The sequence below is a fragment of the Siphateles boraxobius genome, unplaced genomic scaffold (genome assembly GCF_051911475.1).
Source record: "Siphateles boraxobius isolate OS27281-9 unplaced genomic scaffold, OSU_SipBor_1 18, whole genome shotgun sequence".
In the NCBI taxonomy this organism is placed as follows: domain Eukaryota; kingdom Metazoa; phylum Chordata; class Actinopteri; order Cypriniformes; family Leuciscidae; genus Siphateles; species Siphateles boraxobius.
In genome coordinates this window covers 7,777,501-7,803,168 of record NW_027508788.1, presented here as the reverse complement: position 1 = coordinate 7,803,168, position 25,668 = coordinate 7,777,501, and the positions used below count along the sequence as shown (strand labels likewise).

General features: G+C 38.2%; 1 protein-coding gene across 3 annotated transcripts in view; it reads left to right on the top strand.

Annotated features, from left to right (window-relative positions):
• The window catches only part of arhgap32b (Rho GTPase activating protein 32b), a 174,894-nt gene that overhangs the window by 64,760 nt on the left and 84,466 nt on the right, over positions 1 to 25,668 (top strand). For all 3 annotated transcript variants that reach the window (XM_077233165.1, XM_077233164.1, XM_077233163.1), the window contains exon 2: positions 15,905 to 16,018. In XM_077233165.1, the coding sequence (XP_077089280.1) occupies positions 15,930 to 16,018 (89 nt within the window). In that variant the 5' untranslated portion in view covers positions 15,905 to 15,929. The remainder of the gene's footprint in view (positions 1 to 15,904; positions 16,019 to 25,668) is intronic.

Genomic DNA, 25,668 nt, shown 5'->3' with positions numbered 1-25,668 from the left:
ACTGAAGCATTGCCAGCTGAGCTCAAAGTTAAAAAAATAATTAACACCTTGTTTCATTACATCTATCATTTAAGGAATCAGCTTTTTTGAACGTTTTTGTTGAATGAACGGTTTAATGACTCCCTCAAAGACAGTCCGTTGGCATAACAACTGCGCACTGAGTGACAGTCTTTCAATGCGCAGAGACGCTGTTTAGTTTCAGTTACATTGGTTAAATTGTTTTTGTGTATGCTGACCACATCATAACACGTATTTATATAACAACAAATAAATATAAATAAATAAATGGCGGTAAAACAGCATTTTGCGCTATCGAGCCACTCAAAATTACCGCAAGGGAAATTCCTTCACCGCGACAGCCCTAAGGGCTGTAGCTATCGATTATTTTAGTAATCAAGTATTCTACAGATTATTCCATCGATTAATCGAGTAATCGGATAAAAATGAGTGGTAAAAAATAGATCCAAGTTAACAACAGCCTTTAAAATGACTTAAAATACAAATATATAATAACAAACAATAATAGGCTAATTGGTTCATATAAAGTATCAAAATAAGTAATTATATGGGTTTTATTGAACAACACTTTTAAAATACACCCATGTAAAATAAATGATATAAACTAATATAAACGCAACTTACGGTATGTAAATAACAAATGCCTGCAGAGGGTGTCAGCGACCTGGTGTTAGTTGTTACACCAAGTTAGTGGTTCTCAAAGTGTGGGGCGTGCCCCCCAGGGGGGGCGCAAGGATACTGCAGGGGGGCGCGGGAGATCAGCAGAAAAAAACAAAAAAACAGGGAACTAAAGCCCCTTTCATACAGAGATTCTGGAAAATACAATGATAATGTATCCCAGGATTTGTCCCGTGCGTGCGTTCACACACATTCCGTGAAGACACGTGACATCGATGTGACGTGTAATGTCTCTGCAGCTACTTAAGTTTTCTTATGATTTTCTCTCTCTCATGCATTTTTAATTTTTTTACTATCTCAGCTTCAGCATCATCAATACGACACACCCCTTACGGCATTGATCCTGCCTTTTGTTCACACGCCGCATTCCGGGACTGGTCCCGGCAATTTTACTAGGTCCCCATTCCGGGATCAAGCCTGGACTCAAGCCTGGGGACTTGTTTGCGTTCACACAGAAGACACTCTGGCAATTTTATGAAAATTTTCCGGGATCAACGCTCTGTGTGAAAGGGGCTTATGTTGCCTTAACGAAAGTTGTGAAGGGTGAAACATAAATCACGTGAGCCAACTCACCTCGGGTTAGGGTCAACCCTAACCCATAACCAACCATAATGGCACGTGATAGATGATGATTTATAAAATAAAAACCATTATTTAATTATATATCAGCATAAACATACATCGCTAGACAGGTAATATAATCTAGCTAACATTTATAATTTATTTACGGCTGAAATGTTGCACTTATGTAAGCAAGATATTTATCATAATGTACTTTAACATTAAAAAAATGGCAGAAAGATATCAGTTTTGCTATTGTTCATAAACACCAATAGTGATGTTGTAGAATGAGCATACTGTCTTGTTGCCTGAAATAGTCCTTACTGCCCTTATCATTTCCTGAATTTATGTATTCGATATACTGATTCACGACCTAGGAAGCTAGGGAGCTAATTCATATGGACCCAATGGCTTTCAGGGCACTGAATTGACCGCTTAACCCTCTGAGGTCTAAGGGTTTTTTGGGGTCCTGGAGGTGCTCTGACATGCTCTGACATTTGTGCTTTTTTCAGTTATTTATAAACATGTTAATGGCAAAGGTGTAAATTCACTCTATATAGCACAAACGGGGCTACCGTAATATGTGAGCAACATGTATGTACATGTTTGTATTTTTTAGAGAATAATGTTTATGCGTGGTTATTGAAAAAACTTAAAGTGTCTGAAATAAGGCCACAAAACACATACTAAATATGTGTCCACAAGACGTTTGACTAATGAGTGTTGTTGCCTAGAATTTTTGATTCAAAATGATCTGAAAATCATCCTGCCTAATCATTTACACAAAACAATACATTGATTTAAATTTTATAAGACACCTTTTGTTTGGAAAGGCAATATGCGTGGAGGCGTGTTCACTCCTGAGAAGACAAAGGCCGGATAATGTGCCACATTCATAATGAGGCTTATTAATATGCAGCTTTCACACAGGTGTGTCAAAGGATCCCAAAGAATGCAAGGACAAAATAAATTATACATATATACATATTTTACAATAAGAAATTGTAACCAATTACAAATAGGTTACAATTATAACAATTACAATTTTAACAATATTTCAAGTGTATTTCTTTGTAAAATTATACATTTTATCATACGCATTAAAAAGGGTAAGGATTCATTAGTTTGAATATTGGAACAAACACTATAATAACATCTTAGTTGATAATTCAATATACCTACTTTAGTTTTTACAAAACATCATACTATAGTATATTTAACTATGAGCAGAAATTGGTGAACAAAAGCGTACCTATTTAATGTGACCTATCTCTTTTTACAGTCAAAACTTTATAATCTATCCAAAACTAATCACAAAATCTTGTCTAAACATTCATATTTAGTCATATTGTGTATGATATATTAGCATATACATGTGAATTTGCAGTTTGTTGCTTATACAGACATTTTATTTCAACATATTTCAGTCTATTTTTACTCATCTTAGTAGGCTATAGCAATATAGTTTGGATGTGTTCATGTAAACATAACGTTTACTAATGTAGGTGCGAGAGTGAATGAACGGCACAGACACGCGCTGTATAACTGTAGTAAACAAAGCGCGTGCGCCTGTGCCGTTCATTCATCATTTAGCCCACACACAGACACGCAATTCATATTTAAACAGTCTTTTTGCGTTTACAGTCAGACACTATTCAATATCGCGATTAGAACAAAGCACTTAAGAATAAATGACTTACTACATCAGCTGGATCCGTTGCTCCTCGAAATGAAACATTTTCCAGGGTTATTAGATATTATTATTGCTCACAGCGTAGGGATACGCTGTGTACACAGCTGTGGTAAGAAACTTACTAAACACGATGTGTTTTATAATCCAGCTGGTGGGCGTTGGCATGTTTGAATGGCTTGCCTTAGATCATTTGCGTTTGAATACCGCGCGCTCTCCGTGGGCGTGGCACATTAACGCGTAATCAGGTATAATGAGCTGGAAAGAAAAAGACTGACATCTCTCTCTTTTCATACAGATTACATAAACTGAGAATATTTGTTTTTTTATATAAATTAATTCATTTAAAAGAAGAGAGTTCAAGCTTCATTATGGAAAAACACTTGTTCCTGTATGACAAGTATTCACGGAATTAGTTAATTTTCGGACGCGTTTCAGAATGGACTTAACTGACAGAGAGAAGTCAGAACGCGCATCATGTTTGTTTTTCTTTATTTGGCGAAAAGCACAACACTTTGTTTTTATTGTGAGTATCCACAAAAAAGTAGACACTTATCAGGATCTAATGATGTACAACACTTAATATTTAAGATCAAAATCAACAGAGTATTTTGAGTTTCTTTTGCACTGATAAGAAAAAAAGCGAGACTTTCGCGCCTGCGCGATAGTTGACCTCAGAGGGTTAAAGACTTCTAAATGCTGAGCATGAACACTTTCATTTTGCGCAACTTAGTGCGTTTGGGATCGTTATCATGTTGGAAAATACACATTCATTCACATTCAATCTCCAGACAGATCATCTATACGTGGCTACATCCGGAAGGATTCCCAAGTAGTGGTCCATATTCAAAGTGCCATGCTTTTGACATTAAAACACTGCAAGTCTCATAACTTGTTACATTTTTGGAACAAGGCTTCAATCTTCCACACTCCAGTCCTTATTGGCAAATGCAAGGTGTTTTTTTTTTGTGTGTGCAGTAGATAGAACTAATAAATGGTTTATTTTCTGGTACACAACCTCTCTATCCAGCCTCTGGCTTTCAGTTCAGTTTGAAATTGGAGGTTTGAGCTCTTATCCAGATATTTAGGGGCTGTTTTGAGGTTATCCCACATATAGGCGATTTGCATCCTCCTGTCAAAATGCTCACTAGTCTTCCGTGACCAGCCATAGCACTTTATATTCTGCATGGTATTGTCACGGTGACATTGTGGACATTAACATCCTGCACATGAGCAATATCCTAAACCGACTGACCAAATTTTGCCATTTAACAATAGCCTCCTTGGTTGCAGAGGACAGCTCACTCCATCATTTTCACTAAAACCCACAAAATAACTTTTTGCGCTATAAAAATTAGCTTAAATGAACCAATACTTGCCACATAATGATTTATTGAATTATAGGCTGTAGGGCTGGAACAACGCGTCAACGTCATCGATTACGTCGACGCAAAAAATACGTTGACGCAAAATATGCGCGTCGATTCGTCAGACCCAAAACAAAGATTGCGGTGCTGGAGAAGAGTAGCAACATGAGTGGCTCCTCAGACTATCAGAAGTGCAAGGCGGCAAGCACTCTAAAGTACACACACACACACACCACAGAAAAATGTGCGTCAGTATCGAGTTCTCTTTCGGGCTTGAACGAACCATAACGCACACATTATGCCAAACTGTCCATTTTGTCGAGTGTCCTCATAAGAGCAGTCTTAAATTAGTAAAATAAAGTATTTTATTTTAAAGAGTAAATGACTCACTCAGACCCGGCGCCAGGATGATTATTATACCGCCAGCCTAATAATCATGAATGAACTCCGCATCTCCGGCGAACGGCTTCTTCAATCAAAAGGAAAAAAAAATTTCATGAAGCGCAGTGAAATGCAGCCACCTATGTGGCGTTTCCTGATGGATCGAGGTTGTTCCTTAACTTCAGTTTATACGTGCAATTCACACGAGCTCTAAGCGCATGCGAGACTGCTGCAAGTATGCGCTTATAGCTATTAATGTCGTGAAAAATACATAGAGAACACTGACAACGCGCTGACCGACAGGACCAAGAAGGTAACATTTAATAAAGTCTCAACTTTCAAATGTGGTCAGTCAAAGAAAATTAAACCATAAATAGGCCTACTATTTTGTTGCTCTTTAATGTGTGGTGACAGATTGCGCTTTTTTCAGTAAGCTAGGCCTATTTTCAAGGCTTCAAGGTTTTATCGAATGCTACCTCTGACTAAGAAATCATTACTTTGCACTTGTATAGACTTTTATTTTGGAATTTTAAGAGCAATAAACATATATTGCAATGTTAAGGAATTCATGTTGTTTTTCATTCATATATGTAAATCAACATGTATAAATTGCTATTAGTCAATTAATGAGGAGATAATTGATAATCGAAATCGAATCGGGTTGGAAAAATGAATCGTTAGATTAATCGATGCGTCGAAAAAATAATAGCTAGAGTAATCGTTTTAAAATAATCGTTTATCCCAGCCCTAATAGGCTGGGAATAATCAGTGCTAGTTTGGGATGTCCAAAAAATGACATCCACAAAAATTGTTTCATTGCGTCATGACGCATGATACAATTAGAATGTGGAATGCATACATTAGTTGTACACTCCAGGCACAATTTCATGACATGCATACAAAATATTTAGATTCTAAATAAGATTCTAGGTCAGAGAATCTCACAAATGTGATGCACAGATGTCTTAGATTGGTATACCGCTGGACCGTAAAAAGCCGCTATGGCCGCCACATATACTTTGAACGTGGATGGGGTCCTGCTCATGTCCAGTAGCTCCTGAAGAAATGAAAGTACTAGAGGTTAGGGCTGGGCGATATATCGATATAAAAAATATATCGATATAGTTCAAATTTGCGCTATGATCCTTGTTCCAGGCAAGGAGCTGACTGCTTTTGTAGAAATATGTATATCGGGGATTCTATCACTTGCAGTTCTGGCCCCTCCGTCTCAACAGCATTAGTGTACAACGCGACAAATACTCACATCAAATGTTAACGCAGAGGAACGGGACACATCAGTTCAGTGACTTCACAAAAGTTCATTATTTGCATGCGCTTTAAAGCCTTGCCGCTTAAACGTCATTCACTGCTGATGTGCTGTTCTAACATGCGTGAACATCCGACGCGCACATGCACTAAAAGCCTGTCTACAGCGCCTGGTTACTGGACTAAGTTATCTTTCGAGTCTTATTTCGCTAATACTCTCAAATGCACACAAGGTTTACATAAGAAAAGTTGGTTATGTCTAAACTGAAAGCAAACCGAGACAATTTAGAGAAATCTGCTTGTCAAATGCGTGTATATTAGACGCGTCGCGTACAGGTCTTAAAGAGACAGTAGCCCTAATAGTAAACATGCAGCCGCTTGTCCTTAAAGGGATAGTTCACCCTAAAATAAAAATTCTGTGATTATTTATTCACTGTAATGTTGTTCCAAACCTGTATCAATTTAGTTCTTGTGCTGAACACATAAGAAGATATTTTGAAGAATGTGGGTAACCAGACAGTTGCTGGTCCCCATTGACTCCCATAGGGAAAAATATACTATGGAAATCACTGGGGTACATCAACTGTTTGGTTACCCACATTCTTCCAAATAACTTCAACAGAAGAAAGAAACTTATTAAGGTTTAAAACAACTTGAGAGAGTAAATGATGACAATTACAATTTTTGGGAGAACTATCTATTTAATGTTAATAAAACAACAAAACACAGAGGAAATATAGAACTGTATATTGATAAGCCCGGCCCTCGAAGGTGAATCTCAAGAATGGCCTGTGGTGGTGGGCTATTTGGATATGAAAGTAAGCATCTTTCAGATCCACTGAGATGAACCAATCCCCTTGGCGAATTTGCGCGTTGGTTGTAAGCATTCTGAATGGCCGTTTCATAAGTGCCTTGTTCAGGTGTCGGAGATCTAGAATTGGTCTGAGGCTGCTGTCCTCCTTCGGAACGAGGAAGTAGCAACCGTAAAAGCCTGACTCGCTTGATGGGGGGACTGTCTCAACAGCTCCTTTCATTAGTAAGTTTGACACTTCGGTGCGAAGGACGTGAGCTACGTTGCTTCTCTCCGATGTCTCAACTACTGCGCGAAAGCACAGGGGTCTGCGAGCGAACTGGAGCGAGTAGCCGCGCTTAATTGTTTTCATTACCCAGTCTGATACCCAGGGGATGGCTTGCCAGGCCTCGGCCTGTGTGGTTAGCGGTTGAATGATATTTGGGGGTGGGCTGCCGTGTGACGGGGACCCGACCGCCCGAACTTTGGGAGCTAGAAAAATATTCTTTTCTAGTGCGTTTTGGTTTGCTATAAGGCACCTTTTGTTATCAGTGGTGCATGCTTTGTAGCGGGGTGGTGATTTTTGAACATTTACAGCTGGCCGAACTGTGAGGAGGGCTATTAGGAAAACATTCAGTTCTCGCTCTGTTTGAGCACAGGATGGAGATGTGCAGGCTCTCGCAGTGCAGGCAGCTGCCATTGTTGAGTGCAGTCTCTGCGTGGGTGAGGCTGTGTCCGTCAGTTTCATGTAGAGAGGCTCTGCATGAAGTGCATCTGGAACGCAGCATTTGAAACAACGTCGTAGAAAATTTACTCTTTCAGATTCTATAGTGTCGCGACGGCGAACACACAGAAGTAGCAGAAAAAGGATATAAAGGCTTCTCTCTCGCCAGATAGCCGCAGGTTAACGGCAATTCAGGGGAAAGCGGCGCCGAGTTGAAGGTGCCGTGTCCGCTGATTAGATCGCTTGTTCCGCTGCAGGGGCTCGTTGACTGCGAAGGCTCGGAGATCAGCGAAGATGTTCGCTGAAGGAGTTTAAATCTGATTCTATGGCGAAATGGTCTGCTTATATAGGCATAAGCCACACCCATTCTGGTGGGTTCTAACGCGCTCTTGCCGCGAAGCGACCCGATTGGTTCGCCGGATCGCCTTAGGCTCGTGCAGTTGCTGCAGCACAGCCAATGAGCGAGGTAGACACTCTGCTCTGTGCTTGCTGTGCGTTACACTGCATTTTTAAAATAATGGCTTCAATATTCTCGAGTTTTCAGGCAATATGAAGTGAACGTTCTCGAAAGGGAACTAGATGGGTTTTCTTGTGCGCTCACGATACTGTTTGCACCGTGAAAGTCTGTATATTTTTATTTTTGCAAAGGTCCCTTTAGGGGCTCCGTAGTTATCAGCCATAACATGAAAGAATATATATTTTAAGATTTGCTTTCCGCAAAGGTTTTCTTATCCTATTAGGATTTTTTTCTAATTTAGTGAGTTTAATGGGTAAGAAGGGTAAGAAAAAAATGGCTTAGTTCAACATATATTCTCTAAAACATGTTTTTTTTTTTTTGCTGCAGTGTGGCATGAAATTGCAGTAGACTGAACGCCTTTACCAGGTAATCCACACTGCAAAGAGCTGCTCCTAATTTGACGTTCTGTTTCAGTAGCTTCCTGCTTATCATTGGTTTGAGATAAGCCTGTATCTCCATGTTACTGGCTGGTAAGTCAAGTGGTGCCATATTCTGCTCCTCTGATGTTGGGCCACTAATTTTATCCTCTCTATACATGCAGAGCTCTTCAAAAGTTTGCTGTTCTATTTATACTGCGGCCTAATTAAGGGATTCAAGTAGTCTGAAGAATCTGCTCCTACATGTGTACCCCGACTAGGTTCTTCTCAATTAAATCCAGAAGCCAGAGATGTAGAAGATACACTTTGAACAGCTCTGTCTGTGTCTGTGTCTGTGTCTGTGTCTGTCTGTGTGTGTTGAAAAAAATGGGTAGCTAGTATTTTTAATTGTGCAGAAAAGATAATGTTGGGTGACTGTTGTCCTGTAATGTCCGAATCTGAGCTTCACACAACTGGAGCTTTGTGCTCTCTAGGTAAGAGGCTAGTTAATTAAGAAAATGTTTAGCAAATGATAAATTGATAATCAAAATTATTATTGGAAGCCTTTAACAGGGTCCCTTTGCCATTTGGAAAAGTATGGAATTTGATTTTGAAGTATTGAAGTCTTTTCCAGCTGTTGTTTTTGTTTTGTTTCCAAGCTTTTTCCCCAATTCAGTTTTCTAAAATAAAAAAATTCTAAAAATAAATGTATCGTACAAGCAGAGTTAATTCATGTCAAAAGTTTAGTGATTGTTGCAACAGTTTGTATTTACAATATGAGTCTCTTTTGAATTTCACTAAACAAATGTGCATGTGCTACTCAAACCAGCAACAGAAGCATAACAGGAGAATATGTTCATTTAATTCAGACTGTGTTTTAGACATCAAACCATGATTCAAGCATCAAAATGATATACAAGAGGGGAATATATGCTGGTTATAAAGAATTTTAGGTAGGGATGCCCCCTAATAGTCGACTAAACCTTAGTCGACCAGAAAAAAGTGGCGAAGTCAAGCAGTCCATGGGGGACAGATCGTTAACGGTGGGTCCTTGTGGTAATTACAGTATATCGTGCATGGAAATTCATTTGCTTTCGACAACAAATACGGCTCATCATTTGAAACATGTAATGAATCATTTGTTAAATATTGTCAATTGAATCTGGAAAAGTACGCAATTTTGAAATGGAAAATGATGTGTAGAAACCCAGCATCAAGCACTGTTATCTCTTGACATCATTGCAAAAGGGAAATTTTGTGCTCTGGTTTTTAGATCCTAGTACCTTTTTTCTTCAACATTTCAAGTCACTTTCTTTCACTATTTAAATTTTAATCCATTTTGGCACCGACATGCACTTTGCATAACCAAGCACAAACCAACAAGTGAGTAACCTACATTATAGGTAACAGTATATGACTTTGTAGTTTATGAAATTTCATTTGAAGCTTTATTTGTTGCTTGCATGCAAGATCAGTCTTTCCTGCAGGGAAAAGTTTGCATTTCCTTGCTCATTATTAAGTTTATTTTAAATATAGCCATAGTTTGAATTTCTGTTGAAGCGAACATGAAGTTATCCACAATTTGTGAAGCAATTAAGCATAATGATACATCCATGCATGCAGACATAACCTATTCTTTCTGCACACTGAGGGATAATTAATGTCAGCGACACAGGGCATGGATCTGATTGTGCATTTGAAACTAGCTAGTGCATTCAGTTCAGTGCTGCATTGAGAAAATGACAATGAGATGATTGCAGTTTCATTTCCCAAATCAGCCTTGTTGCTGCTGACTTGGAGCTTTAGCAGGTTTTAGTGTTTTGGCCTTGCAAGCAGACATACTTTAAGCAACAAGCTTTTGGTTCACTTCTCTATGTAATGAGGTAGTGTGTCATTCTTGAGCAAAGATGCTGGTGAAATAAAAGTGAGGCCTTGATGAAACTCAGTTTCATGAAATGCCATACGCTGGTGGTTGACGGCCTAGATTTCTCTGTCTCTCTTTTAATGGGCAGGGATGAAGAGGAGAAGGAAATTCTTTGCATTTATTAAGAGAGACGGGATGCTTATCAGGCCTGTGAATCTCTGCTGGAAGAGCTTAGGTGAGGTGCTTTTCCTGTTTAGCGCTGTGATGGCAGTGACAGGATTATCATGCTGTGTTATTTCTGCCTCATTAATCAAAATAAGAGGCATGACGATGAGATCGAGACAGTTCACAAAGAATTTAATCCATGCAGGGACCTCACACAGTTTGTTCACCGCTGGCCTGCGGGTCTTTTGATTGACCACTTCAGCCACACTGACCGTGATACTGCTGCACAATGTGACAATCACACTGTACTTAAAGGAGAACTCTGGGCAATTTTTAAGTTAATCTTGATCGTTATACCTTTGTATACCAGAGTACTGTCTATAGAAAAGAAACGAACCGGATTGGTGATTGCAACACGGAGCTGTTCCCGCAAATGCGTTTCCATTCTATAGACAGTACTCACAAAGGTATAACGATCAAGATTAACTTAAAAATTGCCCGGAGTTTTCCTTTAAAGTACAATTATGTGGAGAAGGATTTTGGGCCAATGAGATATCGCAGTGGGCGAGGCTATTCAGAGTAACAACTGAAATGGAAACAGAACAGTCTGTGACGTGCACAGCCACTAAAATTAGGATTCATCTAAGCATGATAAACAGGACACTCAGTGCTACTGGCCATGTTTTATAAGTACTGAGTAGATGTCTGTTTTTAATGCTTCTCCCTTGTTGTTCTGAATCTCATATTGTTCTTTTGTGAACATGTAGGATTGCTGTTTAATAGACCTCTGCAGTAGCCTAATCCATTTGAACATACCGGTACTGCATCATTATGCAAGAAAATAAAAAACTTGTCACTTTTGTTTGTCTTAACGATGGTCAAAACAGTGAAAGTAATTGCTTCATATTCATCCTATTTCCTAATCCTAAGTTTCATCCATAAAGTCTGTTGTTAATGTTGCACTATATTATTCTTCCTAAATGTATTAATTTTATAAAATTGTATATATATATATATATATATATATATAAATAAATAAAATATTGAATGTTAGATTACATTAAATTGATCAAGAGTGACAGGAAAGACATGTAATTTTATAAATTATTTTTATTTCAGGTAAATGCTGTTCACTTGAGCTTTCTATTCATCAAAGGATCCTGAAGAAAATGTCTTTGTTTCAGTGACATAAATGGCAAAATGTCACCAAATCCGCATATTAGAATGATTTCTCAAGGATCATGCGACACTAAAGACTGGAGTAATGATGCTGAAAATTCAGTTTTGCCATCACAGAAATTACCTTTTAAAATGTTTAAAAATAATGGCTGTAACTTAAAATTATTTTGATCATCGGTTAATCTATCGGTTATTTTTGTGATTAGTCGATTAATCCATTGCTTATTTTTAAGATTAATCTATTTTCTGATCAGTCGATTAATCCTTTAATTAATATCTGTTAAAAACTGAACATGTCTGCTCAATGCAGCGTGAGCCGAGAGAGTCGAAGCACAGATCAGCAGCAGGATATTTGGGCAATATTTGGGAGTTAAACTCAATGCAAATAGGTAACTTGCAAAGAATTAGTTATTTTTCTAGTTGTGCATCCTCGAATTGGCGCTATTTCTAAAGTGAAAGTAAAATGCACACAGCTGCACAGGCATTCCTAAATGTGTTTGTCCACCAGCGAGTGGGGCCGTGTTGAAAACAGCGTTTGAAGAGAACTGGTTTTGCTACTCTTTGGGGCCAGTGTCTTAGTTTTAACACAAGGGGAGAGGGGGAAATTTTATGATGTCTAGAGGATTTTGATTACGTCCATTCGTTACTGTTATGTTAACTGTATTATTAGTTTCCCTGTTTACCACTGATATATAGAGCACAGCATTGTACAGTGTTAAGATTCAAATGCATGACATAGTTGCAGAATATATTTTCCCAGCTTTGTAGTCTTAGTAGACCTGTAGCCCACGCAGGGGCCGCATTGTGGGACTCTGGGCTGATCTCTTTACGACCCCACTCTGCTGGTTTTGTACAGGCGATCTGCTGAAGCCGTAGGTTTCCGGCCTGCATTGTTTGGAGTGGAGAGTCTCTTCTGTGGGCCCACTGAGCCACAGTTTTTTTTCCTTTTTTCTCTCTAGGCTCGAGTCTCTCTGCCCAGCAGTCTTTGCCCGTTCCCATTCATTCAGATTGCTGCCCACTACCCATGTAATCCACCAATATAAGCAGAGCCTGGGCTATTCATCAGCACTGACCTTTTCTCCCAAGATTCAGCACGATTGATAACTGATGTTTTATGCGGGGCGACATGCCCATTCAGGCATAACGTATGTTTTGAAATAGTTAAAACAACACTGTATAAACATAACACACACACAGCCTCCTCAAGTAAAATGTCCATGGGTAATACTTCAAGCTAGCATTTTTCATTAGTCTTTTGGGTTTTTGTTGCTTTAAATTTGTTAGGGGGGTTGGGGGGCTGGTAATTTCTAAATATAGCAAGTTCAGGTTGGTTAACAGTACAAAATGTTCCTTTGTTTTCTCTGTCTAATTAAGCATGAACGGCCATCTAATAGCGATGCCCACGGGATGGGCAGCAAAGCATTTTAAAGCATGCTAATTATCCTCACAGAGGTGTGGGTCACAATGTTCATGCTAATGTGACACTAGCATGATAAATAACCTTATAGATCATAACACGCTGACAGGTCTTACCTTGATGATGCTGTTTACCTAACTCTCACTTTTTTAGTGACTGCACAAATCTCCTCTTTGCAAAGTTGGCAGGTCACTGTATTGAATCTGGCAGAGCTTTTAGAAGTTCCCCGAACTCCAAATGAAAGGGGATGGACATGCTGAGTCACCTCTCACAGAAAGTGATCTAGCACTAGGCCCTATTTCCTAAACGCATCTCTCTGTATCTGCCACATGATGTATTGTACACATTTCCTAAAGTTTTAGGCTTGAAATTATGCCTTTTGGTGTTGACTGAGTGGCTGTTTCCTCAGTGGTCATGGTATGGTGGTTGGAAATGTGAAGTCTGAACTGATGAATTAGTCTTAATTGTACTTTTATCTGATAAACAGCTGCATCTGACCCTACAGCACAGCATTTTTCACAGGGTCAGCAATGCTCAAAATAACCTAGATATAATATGGATTTTTTTCAGATTTTAGATCTGGCTATACAAATCCTGTGTAAATCCATTCAAAGCTGCAGTATTCCTGGCATATAATTGAATGAGGCAGTGCTTCATCAGAGCTCTGGCAGTGTTTTGTTCATGGACTAACCCGCTTGATGCTGTTTACTCTTATCTCTGGTCTCTTCACCGGATTTATAGGTATGCTCTTCTCTTCAACACAACCAAAAGTAATTACCTATTTACAAAGTACAAGTTTGTTCTTTAGCTTCTCCTTTGTCTATGCAAATTCAAAACAAGTGCTTGTATCTTGGGATGTAGAAACAATGGCTACACTGCAAGCAAAATCTCTTAATTAGTATTTCTGTCTTGTTTTCTAGAGGAAACCTCTAAACATGCTTAAAATAAGATATATTTAACTTATTTTTTTCTTGTTTTTAGCGCAATTCTATTTTTAAGCAATTTTGAGAGGTTTATGCTAAAAATAAATAAGGTCAAGCTATATTCTCAGGAAAGTTTTATTTTACACACGTTTTCTACTTGATTAAAGTAAATTGTTTTAAAGATGTTTATTTTATTTATTTATTTATTTTTTGTTGAGAACAATATAGGCTTGAATACTGATTAAGGAAAATATTTTTTTTGCAGTTCGCCCAGACCTTACTCTGTGCTTTCTGTGATTTTTACCAAACATTTCACAGACAAACATAGAAATTCAGATATAAAAGGTAAAAAAAAATAATTTAAACTTATTTGGAAAATTTAATTTCTGTCAGTTCTGTGAACCAACAATCTCACAAAATATGAAGAAAAACAAAAACTTTCGCAGTCAGCTGTCCACGGCAGTCCTAAACCAGACAAGATACCAGCACAATAACACGCTCAGCAAAATATTGTCTGATCGTTATCGACAAAATCCCAGAAAATATGAGATTATTTTTTTGTCAATATTGCACACAGAACAACATAATGCAAGTACCGTAAAAGGTTTTGCCTAATGTTTTACTTATTTGTGGGATTTTTGTCTAGAATAATTAAATAATTAAATGGATGACTTAAAAATATTCGTTACTCACCTGTAGCATATTCATTCGAGTGTAATATAAGAGTCACAATATAATGGTCTAAACAGTCGCAGCAACCAGTTGCTCAACACGGAAATTGTTGAAAGAGTCGTTTACAAAGGAAACTTTCCACAAGTTCTTCTTTACCAGTGTCAAACTCTCACAACAGCTCATCCCTCTCATTGACATTATGTTGCTTTTTGAGCATGCGTGGGTGTACGGCGCTTCCTACAATTTTTCTGCCTGCCAGTCTTCCATAAAGTTCCCCTTGTCTGCTTCAAAGGACACAAAGAAAGCCGCATGGCGGTGGTTGATGGCTACTAAAGGAGGATGGCTGTGTGGGTTTAGGGGTTTGTTGTTTTAAATAGATGAGAAATGCTCTCTTGTTCAGCTTGTCATTTATCTCCTGTCTCTGCAATTAAATACACACAGAGCTTTGGGGTAGGAGTTTTTATGTGTGACAAACATTAGCTTTGTGTCTGATTGGGTGGCAACTTTAATGGTACTATTAACAAGATTTAATAACCTCCACTAAGTACTTGCACAAGGGAAGGACACATTATACCGTCTTACATTGGATGTTTTTTTATTGATGTATTGAACGGCTGATACAGGATCTTCAACAGCTGATGCCGATATTATGAGACAAGGATGAAAAAAAAAACTTGATAGTTCTAGGCATACTGCACAAAATGTGAAAAGATTTTTAAATAAAAATTAAATATAACTGTGTTAATGTTCTTGATATTATAATATTTTCTAAGAGATTACTCTTGTGTTTCCTTGAATTGGCATCTCTATAGAGTGCTGCAGGAATGACGTCAAAACCCTGAAGACTAATTCGCCACTGGTTCCCTCTATTTTCCTAAGGGTTTTTATAATAGATATTTTCAATTTATGAATAAAATGAGGTACGGGTGTCAGCTGATGTGATAATCTCAAAATACCACATAAAAACCTGGTTAATTTGATCATCTTTTTTTTAATGGTCTTGTCAGATCAAGGTGAATGAATGCAATATCAGCAAAGCAGAGAAAAACATTTTCCTAAAGTCTAAGCATCATCCTGAAAGTACCCAATAGAGTATGAAGTTCAGAGATTTGTCTAGGTTTCAGCTATCTTCCAGAGACACACGATCTCACTATCGCCTTTCTCCTCTGCTTGTTTAACTCTCACATTCACCCTGTCCAAGTTGTTTTGTCTCTAGTTTCTAACTCTGTACTGACTCTATATCTTTTTTTTTTCTTCTCTCCCTTGCTCTCAATTCCCAATCCCCCCCCCCCCCCCCCCCCCCCTCTCTCTCTCTTTCTCTCTGTCTCTCTGGCAGGCTGCTTCTGCAGTGAGTCAGTATCATGGAGGCTGGCAGTGGGGCTGCTGCAGTGGTGGGAAGTGCAGCTCTTGGACTGCTCGGAGCCACAGGAAGTCATGAAATCTCTGACAGGTAAGACTCAATGTCTTTCCTCATCAGACCTTCCCAGGGAGAGATCTCACCTGGTTTATTTTACTCGTTTAAGATACCCGTTTGTTTCTGTGTATGTGTTGCGTTCTTGCTCCTGTGTTGAGCTTTTGCATCCCTGCCTCAGCATGCCCTTTGCTTCCCTGCTGTTTCATTCATAACTGTAGAGGTTATTTCTGTGTGCAGCTTGTGTGTGTGCAGCAAAGGCTTGGGCACGTACATCCTATTCCTCTCCAGGGGTTGAGGAGAAATGTCAGAAGTGCAAGCTGTAGGAGGTACACGCAGATGCAGCAGAAACTATTGAGTTGCGTACATATATCCAACATATTGAATGCAGAGCAACATTACCCAGCTGCTAGCACTGATAAATACCCAACATGAGAACATTTATTTCTTTGGAATAACGTCATTCCTCATATATATCCCTGCCGCCATCGAAGCCCAAATTTTGCAGTCAGATAACATGGTGCTGAGTGCACAGTCTGTATGAAAATCCACGATGCTGAGTAGTAAAGCTGTGGCAGCCAATAAAAAACGTTACAATGCCAGTACACTCCCACCCAGCCACTCTCACGGCTGAGCTCTGAGCGCAAGTCACATGATCTGCAGCGCTCACGAGAGCCTGGATGCTTTGGCTTCCTCTCTGAAATTCTGCCCTAAATCCCTCTCCTATCACCTTCCCTCCAACGGTTTTGGACTCTGTGGCGATTGTCCTGTGTTTTGAGGATTCTTGTCCAGCCATTTTAGCCTTCAGCCTCAGTTGAACAGTCCAAATCTGGTATGCCGAAGGTTGCCATGGCAGCCACAGCTTAGCATATATTAAATATTTGCACAACATCAGCGAAAGAAGGCAAGGAAAAGGACAAGGAAAGGCAGCATGTTCTCTCAGCTGTTGTGGAAAGCATTCCAGATTTAGTGGTCATTTTCATACACACCCATGCTTATGATTCATAGTCACTAGGGGAAATGCTTAAGCTGTGCGGAGGCTTTGCTTTCACAGTCCCTGGTACTCTGATGGCCTAGAGCTCTGCAATCCTTCAATATGCTGTCCTGCTGCTGCACCGCATGCGTATCTTAAATAAGCAGCTTCTAGTGTAGGAATCTGATATTGAATAGCCTCCGGCTAGGCAAGTACGCGTTTTAAAGTGCAGAACAGTCTGCAAAGTATTATGCAATAGTTAAATTTTTTTTGCATAAACTTTGTTACCTTTCTTAATGACGTCTAGGTTGTAGTAAGAGACTTCTGAAGTAGATCAGTTAGTCGCTTGGCTATTTACTTGCCATTAAGAGACTGTTATTATCCAAAGTGGCTTACTGTGCACTGATTGCAGGGCCAGTCTGCCCTGAGCAACTTGGAGGTTTAGTGCCTCACTCAAGGGTACTAAAGTGATAAAACGGGTTTGTGATCTTGTTCTACTTGGATTTTTAAACCACTACCTTAATCATTTTACATTAGATCTCTGTTTTCATGTAAGGCTCATTTCACCCATCTCAACACCATACTACTGAAGTAATTGCAGGTTAAGTTGGACTTTTGAAGTATATCTTTTTTTCACATGCAAATGCTATTTTGGAGATACTGACAAGCAGTTAATCGTGTAGTCGTAACTTATGCCTTATTTATATTTTAGCTTTAATGAATGTGTGACTATCCATGTGTGACTATCCATGTATTGATTGCTAGTTAACACTACAATAAGGTTGTATAATTCTAAAATTGGTTGATGCAATTACTATGACCTAACAATAACAAATAATCTATACAGTGTTAAACTTGCTTAAAATTAACTTTAAATTCAATTAAAAAAAAACTTTTTAATACACTATTCACTATTGTTTATTATATTATTTAATATATATTTATTATTCAGTAGTTAAAGTATTATTTTTACATTTAATAATTTGTATAACTATGTATACTACTGTAGTTGTACTACATGAACATTAATGCATATTGAATTACCAATACTACATCATTAAACAATAACGACAGTGTAACTGACAATAATATATGCGTTGGCTCTTAATGTTTACAACCTTACTGTATAGTGTAACAAATAGTTAGCAGGTTAATGTAAGGATTTCATTGATCAAGTAGGCTAATAAAAGTCATTCGTTCACCATCCAATCTGCAATAGTAGTGGTGCATGTTTGCTTTGCTTACAGCCAGTGAAGACAATGAAACACAAATATTTAATGTTTATTTATTGTCTCTTTATATTATTCTTTTTTTGTCTGATTTTTTTATTTTTTGAAATCTCATTCAGTTCAGGCTGCAAATTCACAACTTGGGTAAAATAAAATTTATTTTCATGTGGTACTGTAGATTCATATCAGCGCAAGAAAAGTTATTTATTTATTTGAGTTCTCTAAGACACGCCACACAGATTTGCTTTTTGTGTTCATTAAAATAAACTTGTGTTAGCCCAGAATCTTCTTGTGTCTGTGATTGGGTAATACTGAGCAAATGGGAGAGCTTTCTGCTTCCTGAAATATTGCATGCTGACAGAGTGCATTTCTACTAGCATTTTCCTATCAGTTGACAATTTGTTCGTCCTCACAGTGACGAAGCATTCCTGCAGGACTTGCCCCTGCTTGAGATAGAGTACTGCGTGTAAAGCAGTACTTCTCACAAAAAAATGTACATTCTGTCATTATTAAACAATCTCATGTCGTCACAAACCTGCTATTCTGGTATTCATAGAAAACAGAAATAGTATTGTAAGTAACTTTATCTCTTTTCCAAAAAACAATAACCCTCAATGATACTGATTACCCTCCTTTTTTGGTATTTGTATGAAAAAAATGGTGTTCCACAGAGGAAAGAATGTCATAAGTGTGAGTAAATTATGATATTTTTGTTTTTGGTGAACTATACCTTTTTATATGCAAAGTCTACATTTTGAACCCACCGATTGATTTCTCCCAAGTGAGAATGTTTCGTCTGATTTTGATGCACCAGTCCTCCAGTAGACCATTTAATTTCTCCAAAATCCCTCTTCTGGATCGAAGAGTTGCAGAAGCATGTGGTCTGTGCTGTTGATTTCAGTGCCAGTAGCCCCTCATGTTTAAAAAAAACATTTAATTTTTACTGAGTTTGATAGGAAAGTGTTACTCTGTGTGGGCTGGTTTGACTTGTATTACTTCACTGACATTCTGCCACTAGAGTGTGCAGATCGAAAGTGCCCCTGTAGTGGACAGTGCGCTCTAGGCCTGGTGTCTTCTGTGTGCACACGTTTAGAAAGGCTGGCTATTATTTTGATCATTCCCAATTGAAATTGCCCAAATATGCTTGTGATTTGAAATAACGTAACATTTTTCAGCATGATCCTCCTGATTTCGTCTTTCGAGAGTAGAACAAGCTATCTAATGAAAATGTTTTAAAATCATTTGTTTTAGGGGATGTTGCCTTAGGGCAGTGGTTCCCAAACTAGGGTATGTGAGGTGACGGAGGTGGCACGTGAATAAAATGCTTAGGTTCATTTAATTCTATCCAACCTTAAAATAAAATTAAATCAGAGCATGTATTTCTAACAGGAAAATACGGTCTTTTTCTTTACTAAAGCTGCCGTTAAAGGTGAAATACATGACAAATCCAATCAAATGGCCTCATCTTTTGCGATCAAAACTGACTGCATCCACACAAGCAGCGTGCATTTGAATAAGCTGACTTGTCAAATCGTGCTACATTACTGCCGTTCTCGACAATGTACATTTGTAAAATTTGGGTTTTAGCATGCCACATACTAGCATGAAGAACAAATATAGACACAGATTGTGCATAGGGATCGATTTTAAGACTCAAACTCTCTTCAATACAGACACACACCCTGTGTGGGTTAGTTTTTAATGTTGATAAATTATACAAGCAAGAATGCAATTTTTCCCGAATATCCACAATTGCAAAGGTGACTGATTTTGTACAACATTTAAACTATCAAAAAGGTAATATTAAAGCTGCAGTCTGTAGTTTTTCCTCTTTGTCGCCATCTCTGTTCGAAATCTGCAATTGCAGTTATTAGCGGAATTATCAACTTTACCTGGGTTGTGCCTCGACACGGCGAGGATGGATCCAATGTTTTGAGGAAAATGTGCAGCTGTCAGTCACCGCGCCGGTGTGGATACTATCATTCAGAATCACAGATTCTACTTTTTGAAAGTATGCCCAACATAAATATTTTCACCGGAAAATGTCATCTGAACAAGTAACATCCACTTTTGTTCTGACCAACTAAGGGGAAAAAAAGCATTGCAGTAAATCACGATGATTAAATCTAACGATCGCTTATATCTAACGATCGCTGCAGCTCCAACATCCTCACATGCAATATAGCCTACTAGTCAAGTCAAGTCATCCTCATTTATATAGCGCTTTTAACAATGTAGATTGTTTCAAAGCAGCTTTACAGAGATAAACATATAATTTAAGGTAACAGAGATTGGTTTAGTTTTATAGTGGTTCTTGAAAAATGTTTTTTCCAGCTAAAGTTAGTTTTGATTGATTCACTTCCGTCTAAATGATAGTTTGTTATTAAATTAGGGGCTGCTAAGACGACACCGTTCTCTCTAAACGGACTTTAAACGCGAACTTTGATAGACGCTGATGGCGTTCAAATGCATATTAAGAATTGATTCTATAGTTATATGCGTTTGAATATATGTGCGCAGGTTTGTAATTCCTTACAAACCATGCCTAAACAAACTACTTGTTTTGTCTATAAATTTTGATGCAGAATTTTATTTAATCTTATCACTTCGGGTAGGTACGCGAACAAAAAAAATCCACAACGCTTTATCTGTAGAGTGGTATAGGGATCCTCCATAGGGAGAGGCTAGTTGGCACTTCAGCACTGCACTTCATTACTTGCTGAGACACGTTCTTTATGTGTACAGATGTGACGTAATGACGCAAAGACATGCTCGAATTTCCCGCGGAAATCCACCAGTACCACTTGAATTAAAAACATTATTACAAGCTTACAGTTTTGAATCAAGCTAAGGCAAGCAGGTAGTTTTGAACACTGGCTGGTTATTTACTAGCTCAAATTTATTTTGGATAATTTTTAACCCCAAAAACTTACAGACTGCAGCTTTAAGTGACGTACATTTTAAACCATTTTGTCAATACTGTTTGCTCTATTATACAACAAAATAATAGTTACAATGAAATCCACCGCAGAACTGTTGTGTGTCTCCAAGCAACACACTGCGTTATGTGAACGAATCTGCTGCTTTGAATGAATCGGGAGAGTCAATGATTCATATCCCATTCATATTCAGCCACTTGCTGCTTTACTTAATGAATAACTCGATGACTCACTCAAGACCTACTGCTGGTTATAATACACTTTTAAAAGTCTCACTTCATTTTTTTATTTATTTAAATATTTTTTTCACAAAATAATTTTATTATTATTAATAATTAACTTAATGGAATTTTAAGAATTTGACATAATACATAAAATGCATTTAATAGGGTTAGAAAAACTTTGCCTTTTTAAAGGAAAAAACTGCACCTGAAAATCAATTTAAGGGGGCAAATATTGTCCCTTAATGGAAAATGTGGAAGAGAGGGGGTACGCAGAATGATGTTAAATGCTTTACATAGAAGGGGGGAATCTCCTCAACCACCACCAATGTGCAGCATCCACCTGGATGATGCGACGGCAGGCATATTGCACCAGAACTCCCAACACACACCAGCTTATTGGTGGAGAGGAGACTGTGATAGAGCCAATCCATATGGAGATGATTAGGAGGCCATGATGGACAAATGCCAATGGGCAAATATAGCCTGGATGCCGGGGTTACACCCCTACTCTTTTTCGAAAAACATCCTTGAATTTTTAATGACCACAGAGAGTAAGCACCTCAGTTTAACGTTTCATCTAAAGGGCGGTCCCTTTTTACCACCACTATACTGGGACATTAGGACCCATACAGACCACAGGGTGAGCACCCCTGCTGGCTTCACTAACATCTCTTCCAGCAGCCACCTAGTTTTTCCCAGGAGGTCTCCCATCCAGGTACTGACCAGAATCACCCCTGCTTAAATTCAGTGGGCAACCAGTCTTTGGCTACAGGAGGATATGGCTGCTGCTGTAGAAGAGGAGGTCGCTCTGATACATAATCTTTTCTTATTATTTTGCCCTCTCTTTTTCCTTCTATAATCGGCGTTAATGAATTGCTGACTCTGGATAGAGGTGATTTCATGATCTATGAAGGCACAGCATGAACTGCAGTGGCCTCGAGGAGTTAACGACTTCCACTGGGATGCGAAAGGGATATTGTGACAACACAATGGTGGACAACCCATCTCAACCTAATATACATCCCAATTATCTCTGTTGTCCTGCAGTGGCTGAAACGCTACCTTCCACACTGTTGTCATCAAGATTCACTAGACCAGAATGGTGCCATATTCAAAGTTTTTGCAAGTTACACAATCACAATTTAAATAAACCTGCTGATTTTGACAGAAATTCTGGGTAATTGCTGATTTTGAGAGAAAAGCTGGGTAATTTATATTTGTGATTAAATTGAGAAATGTTAATATGACTTAAATAGATGCAAATGTGACATAAAAATGCATGATATTTTTTCATCAGATATCATTTCTTAAAAGTATGCACTGTGGTGTCCGATTCACAAACAAATTACTCTTACGATATGGTTCTTTTTTTGAGTCAGACAAAAACATTCATAGAAACCACTTCAAACTCTCTGCTGAGAAAGTGATTTGAATCGGGCTGTCAGGGAATCGTTCAGAACCATTAATAAGTTCACAGTTGAGCTGAACCATGAGTCATTTTATTGATGATTTTTTTATTTTTTTATTTTTTTACATTCAAATATTAAAACAATTGTATTGGTTATAATTTAACATATTAAGTCCAATAGGCATCTATTACTTAATGAACTGTAGCGCTTTTCAAAAATCACCTTTATCAACCTGGTCTGTAATTAGTCAACTTAAGTAATTTGCCTCTTAAATGTTTCATTTTAGGAGCTAATGGCTCCTTGGTCATTTTTTTCTGTCTGCTATAATCATTGTGTAATGTCAAATTGTCAGTACCTGACTTTACACCACTTGTATCTGCTGCTAAAAGCGTAATCAGATTAGCTAAAATGTTATACAATATAATAAACATGCAGGGAGTGGTTGATTTGTAGCCATTTTTGAAAGGCAGGAGGTCCAGTTCTGCAGAAATGTCTTGTGAAGTTGTGCGGATGCAGATTCTGTGTGGGCCTGTCATTAGCATATCTCTCTAACCTCACCCCAGAATACCATGCTCATCTCCACATGTACGTGATGGAATCTCCTGCTCTATCACACCATGCCTCATTGAGCACTCTTTTTCCATGAGTGATTCACTAACCAAAATACACACAGGCCCTTGGCCGCTGTGGATTGTAGTTCAAGCAAATGAGATTAATCATGTTATTGATTAAGAACTGCAGTTGGTTGCACCTGACCAGCGAAGAGTCCTGGCAGCAGTGTCATAATGCAACACACTGTTGCTTTCTGGACATCCTCCATCCTTGTGATTATGGACGCAAACTCTGCTGTGTCAGAACTACATGGAGGATGGCAGTTTGAGGTCATCAACGTATGTATAACCCAACCTGCTCTATTGCCCTTCGAAGTGCTGGATCTGTGTTCATGTGAGCCTGAAACTGGCAGCAAGAGCGATATCTGATATGTACATGCACAACAGAGACGTGGATGAATTCTCCAGGCTGTTTTTGATGTGTACTCTGCACAAAATCATTTAATCTTTATTTTCAGCTTATTTTCCAGTAACACTACTGTATTTAAACACCCTTAAAACAAGATACATTTTTCTTGTTGTAAACTGAAATCTGCAAGAATTTGGTGCGGTTTATGCTTAAGTTACTTTTCTTATACCATTGCCAAAGTTTTTCTTAAAATCTTAATGTAAGATATTCTGTAAGGTCACAGTTTTGATGATTAAGGTTGTTTTTAGACCTGGCTTGTTTGGACCATTTGTTTCAGAACCTGGTGCATCTAATGCCGAGTTCAGACTGCACGATTTTCAAAATAATCGTGTCACTGTTGTTTTCACACTGCGTGACTATCTGGGGTAACATTCAGTTGCTGGTGTGTTCACACTGCACGATGGATCGGCGACAGGAGGTTTCACACTGCATGATTTTACAAAAGAAAGAATCGCCGAAAACTTCTCCCTGGTCCGCAAACTACGTTTCACAACCAAACAAACGCGAGAAGTGATAAGGAAAAACAGAAGATCACGCGTGCGTGAGACCGGAGTTCTCGCGCGACACTGAATTTGTATTAAAAATGATAGCCTACAAGAAGATTGCGATCCAAATTGTCTGTGCGCTGATTTGCAGCGAAAATGAGAAAAATAAACAGTTTATGCAGGAGGAAATGGTTGGGAAGACGAGGGGAGAAAGGACTGTGTTTTGCAAAGAGAGTTGGGGGTAAATAAATAATTTTACAAATGTCCTGCTGTTGCTGCTGGTCATGCAAATGTTTGTGCTTTGTTTCTGTTGGATATAATTGTAAATATAGGCCTATCTATTAAAATACTAATATTCTGGTCTATAACTCCTCCCTGAACATCCTGTTGTCCTGTATCTTGCTCTCTCATTGGCTGTCGGTCATCGCTGATGTAGTTTTCGGTCAGAACACTTTTCACACAGCAGGATTGTGAATCGCGACAGGTCCAGATATTTAGCATGCGATTCTCTCAGATCGCGTCTTTGCTCATTCAAACTGCGTGATTGTCACTCGCGTGAACGAGCACCGATTTGCCTGTGATTTCGGGCATTTGTCTGCGATTTCCCAACCTGTCGGCGAGCCAAAATCGGGGCTAAAATCGTGCAGTCTGAACTCGGCATTAGTTTGATTCATTTAGGAAACAATCACGCCTGAACGACAATGTGTTATATAAAAAGCAGCAGTGTCTGACTTCTATGAGTGAGGATATTAGTTATCACTAGGGCTGCAACTAACGATTATTTTGATAATCGATTAATCGGACGATTATTTTTTCGATTAATCGATTAATCGGATAGAAATTAAATTAGATTTTTTTTTTATTATAACTAAATAAAACCGTAAATCAGGGTATTTATGTGTAAAAGTGTACTTTAAAAAGTGCAAAAGCCACACATTGAGTTTTACTAATATCAATATTTGCATTGTTTTTAATGATAATTGCTGATGGCAAGTTGACAAACATGATTATTGTTAAAAAAATGATATCCAACATATTATGTTTTAACACAATTTTTGTTAAAACAAATTTACACAGACATGTTGTTCAGATGTGAATATCTGAACTAAAAACAAACTAAAAACATCTAAAATATATAATTCATTTAATTTTTATTTAAAATTAATTATATATAAGGAATATAAGGATAAAGAATATAATATATATTATATATAATATATAAAAGAATAATATAAGGATAAATTGATTAAATAAATATAGAAAGACTGAAAACAATTGTGTGAACGTAGAGCCGCAGTAGATCGCGTTTGAAAAACAATTAAAACTTAGTAGACAAATGCTATAAAAAGAGAACGGAATGGAGGTAACGTTACCCAGCAAGCTAACAGGCTTGAGTAAAGGACAGGAGAA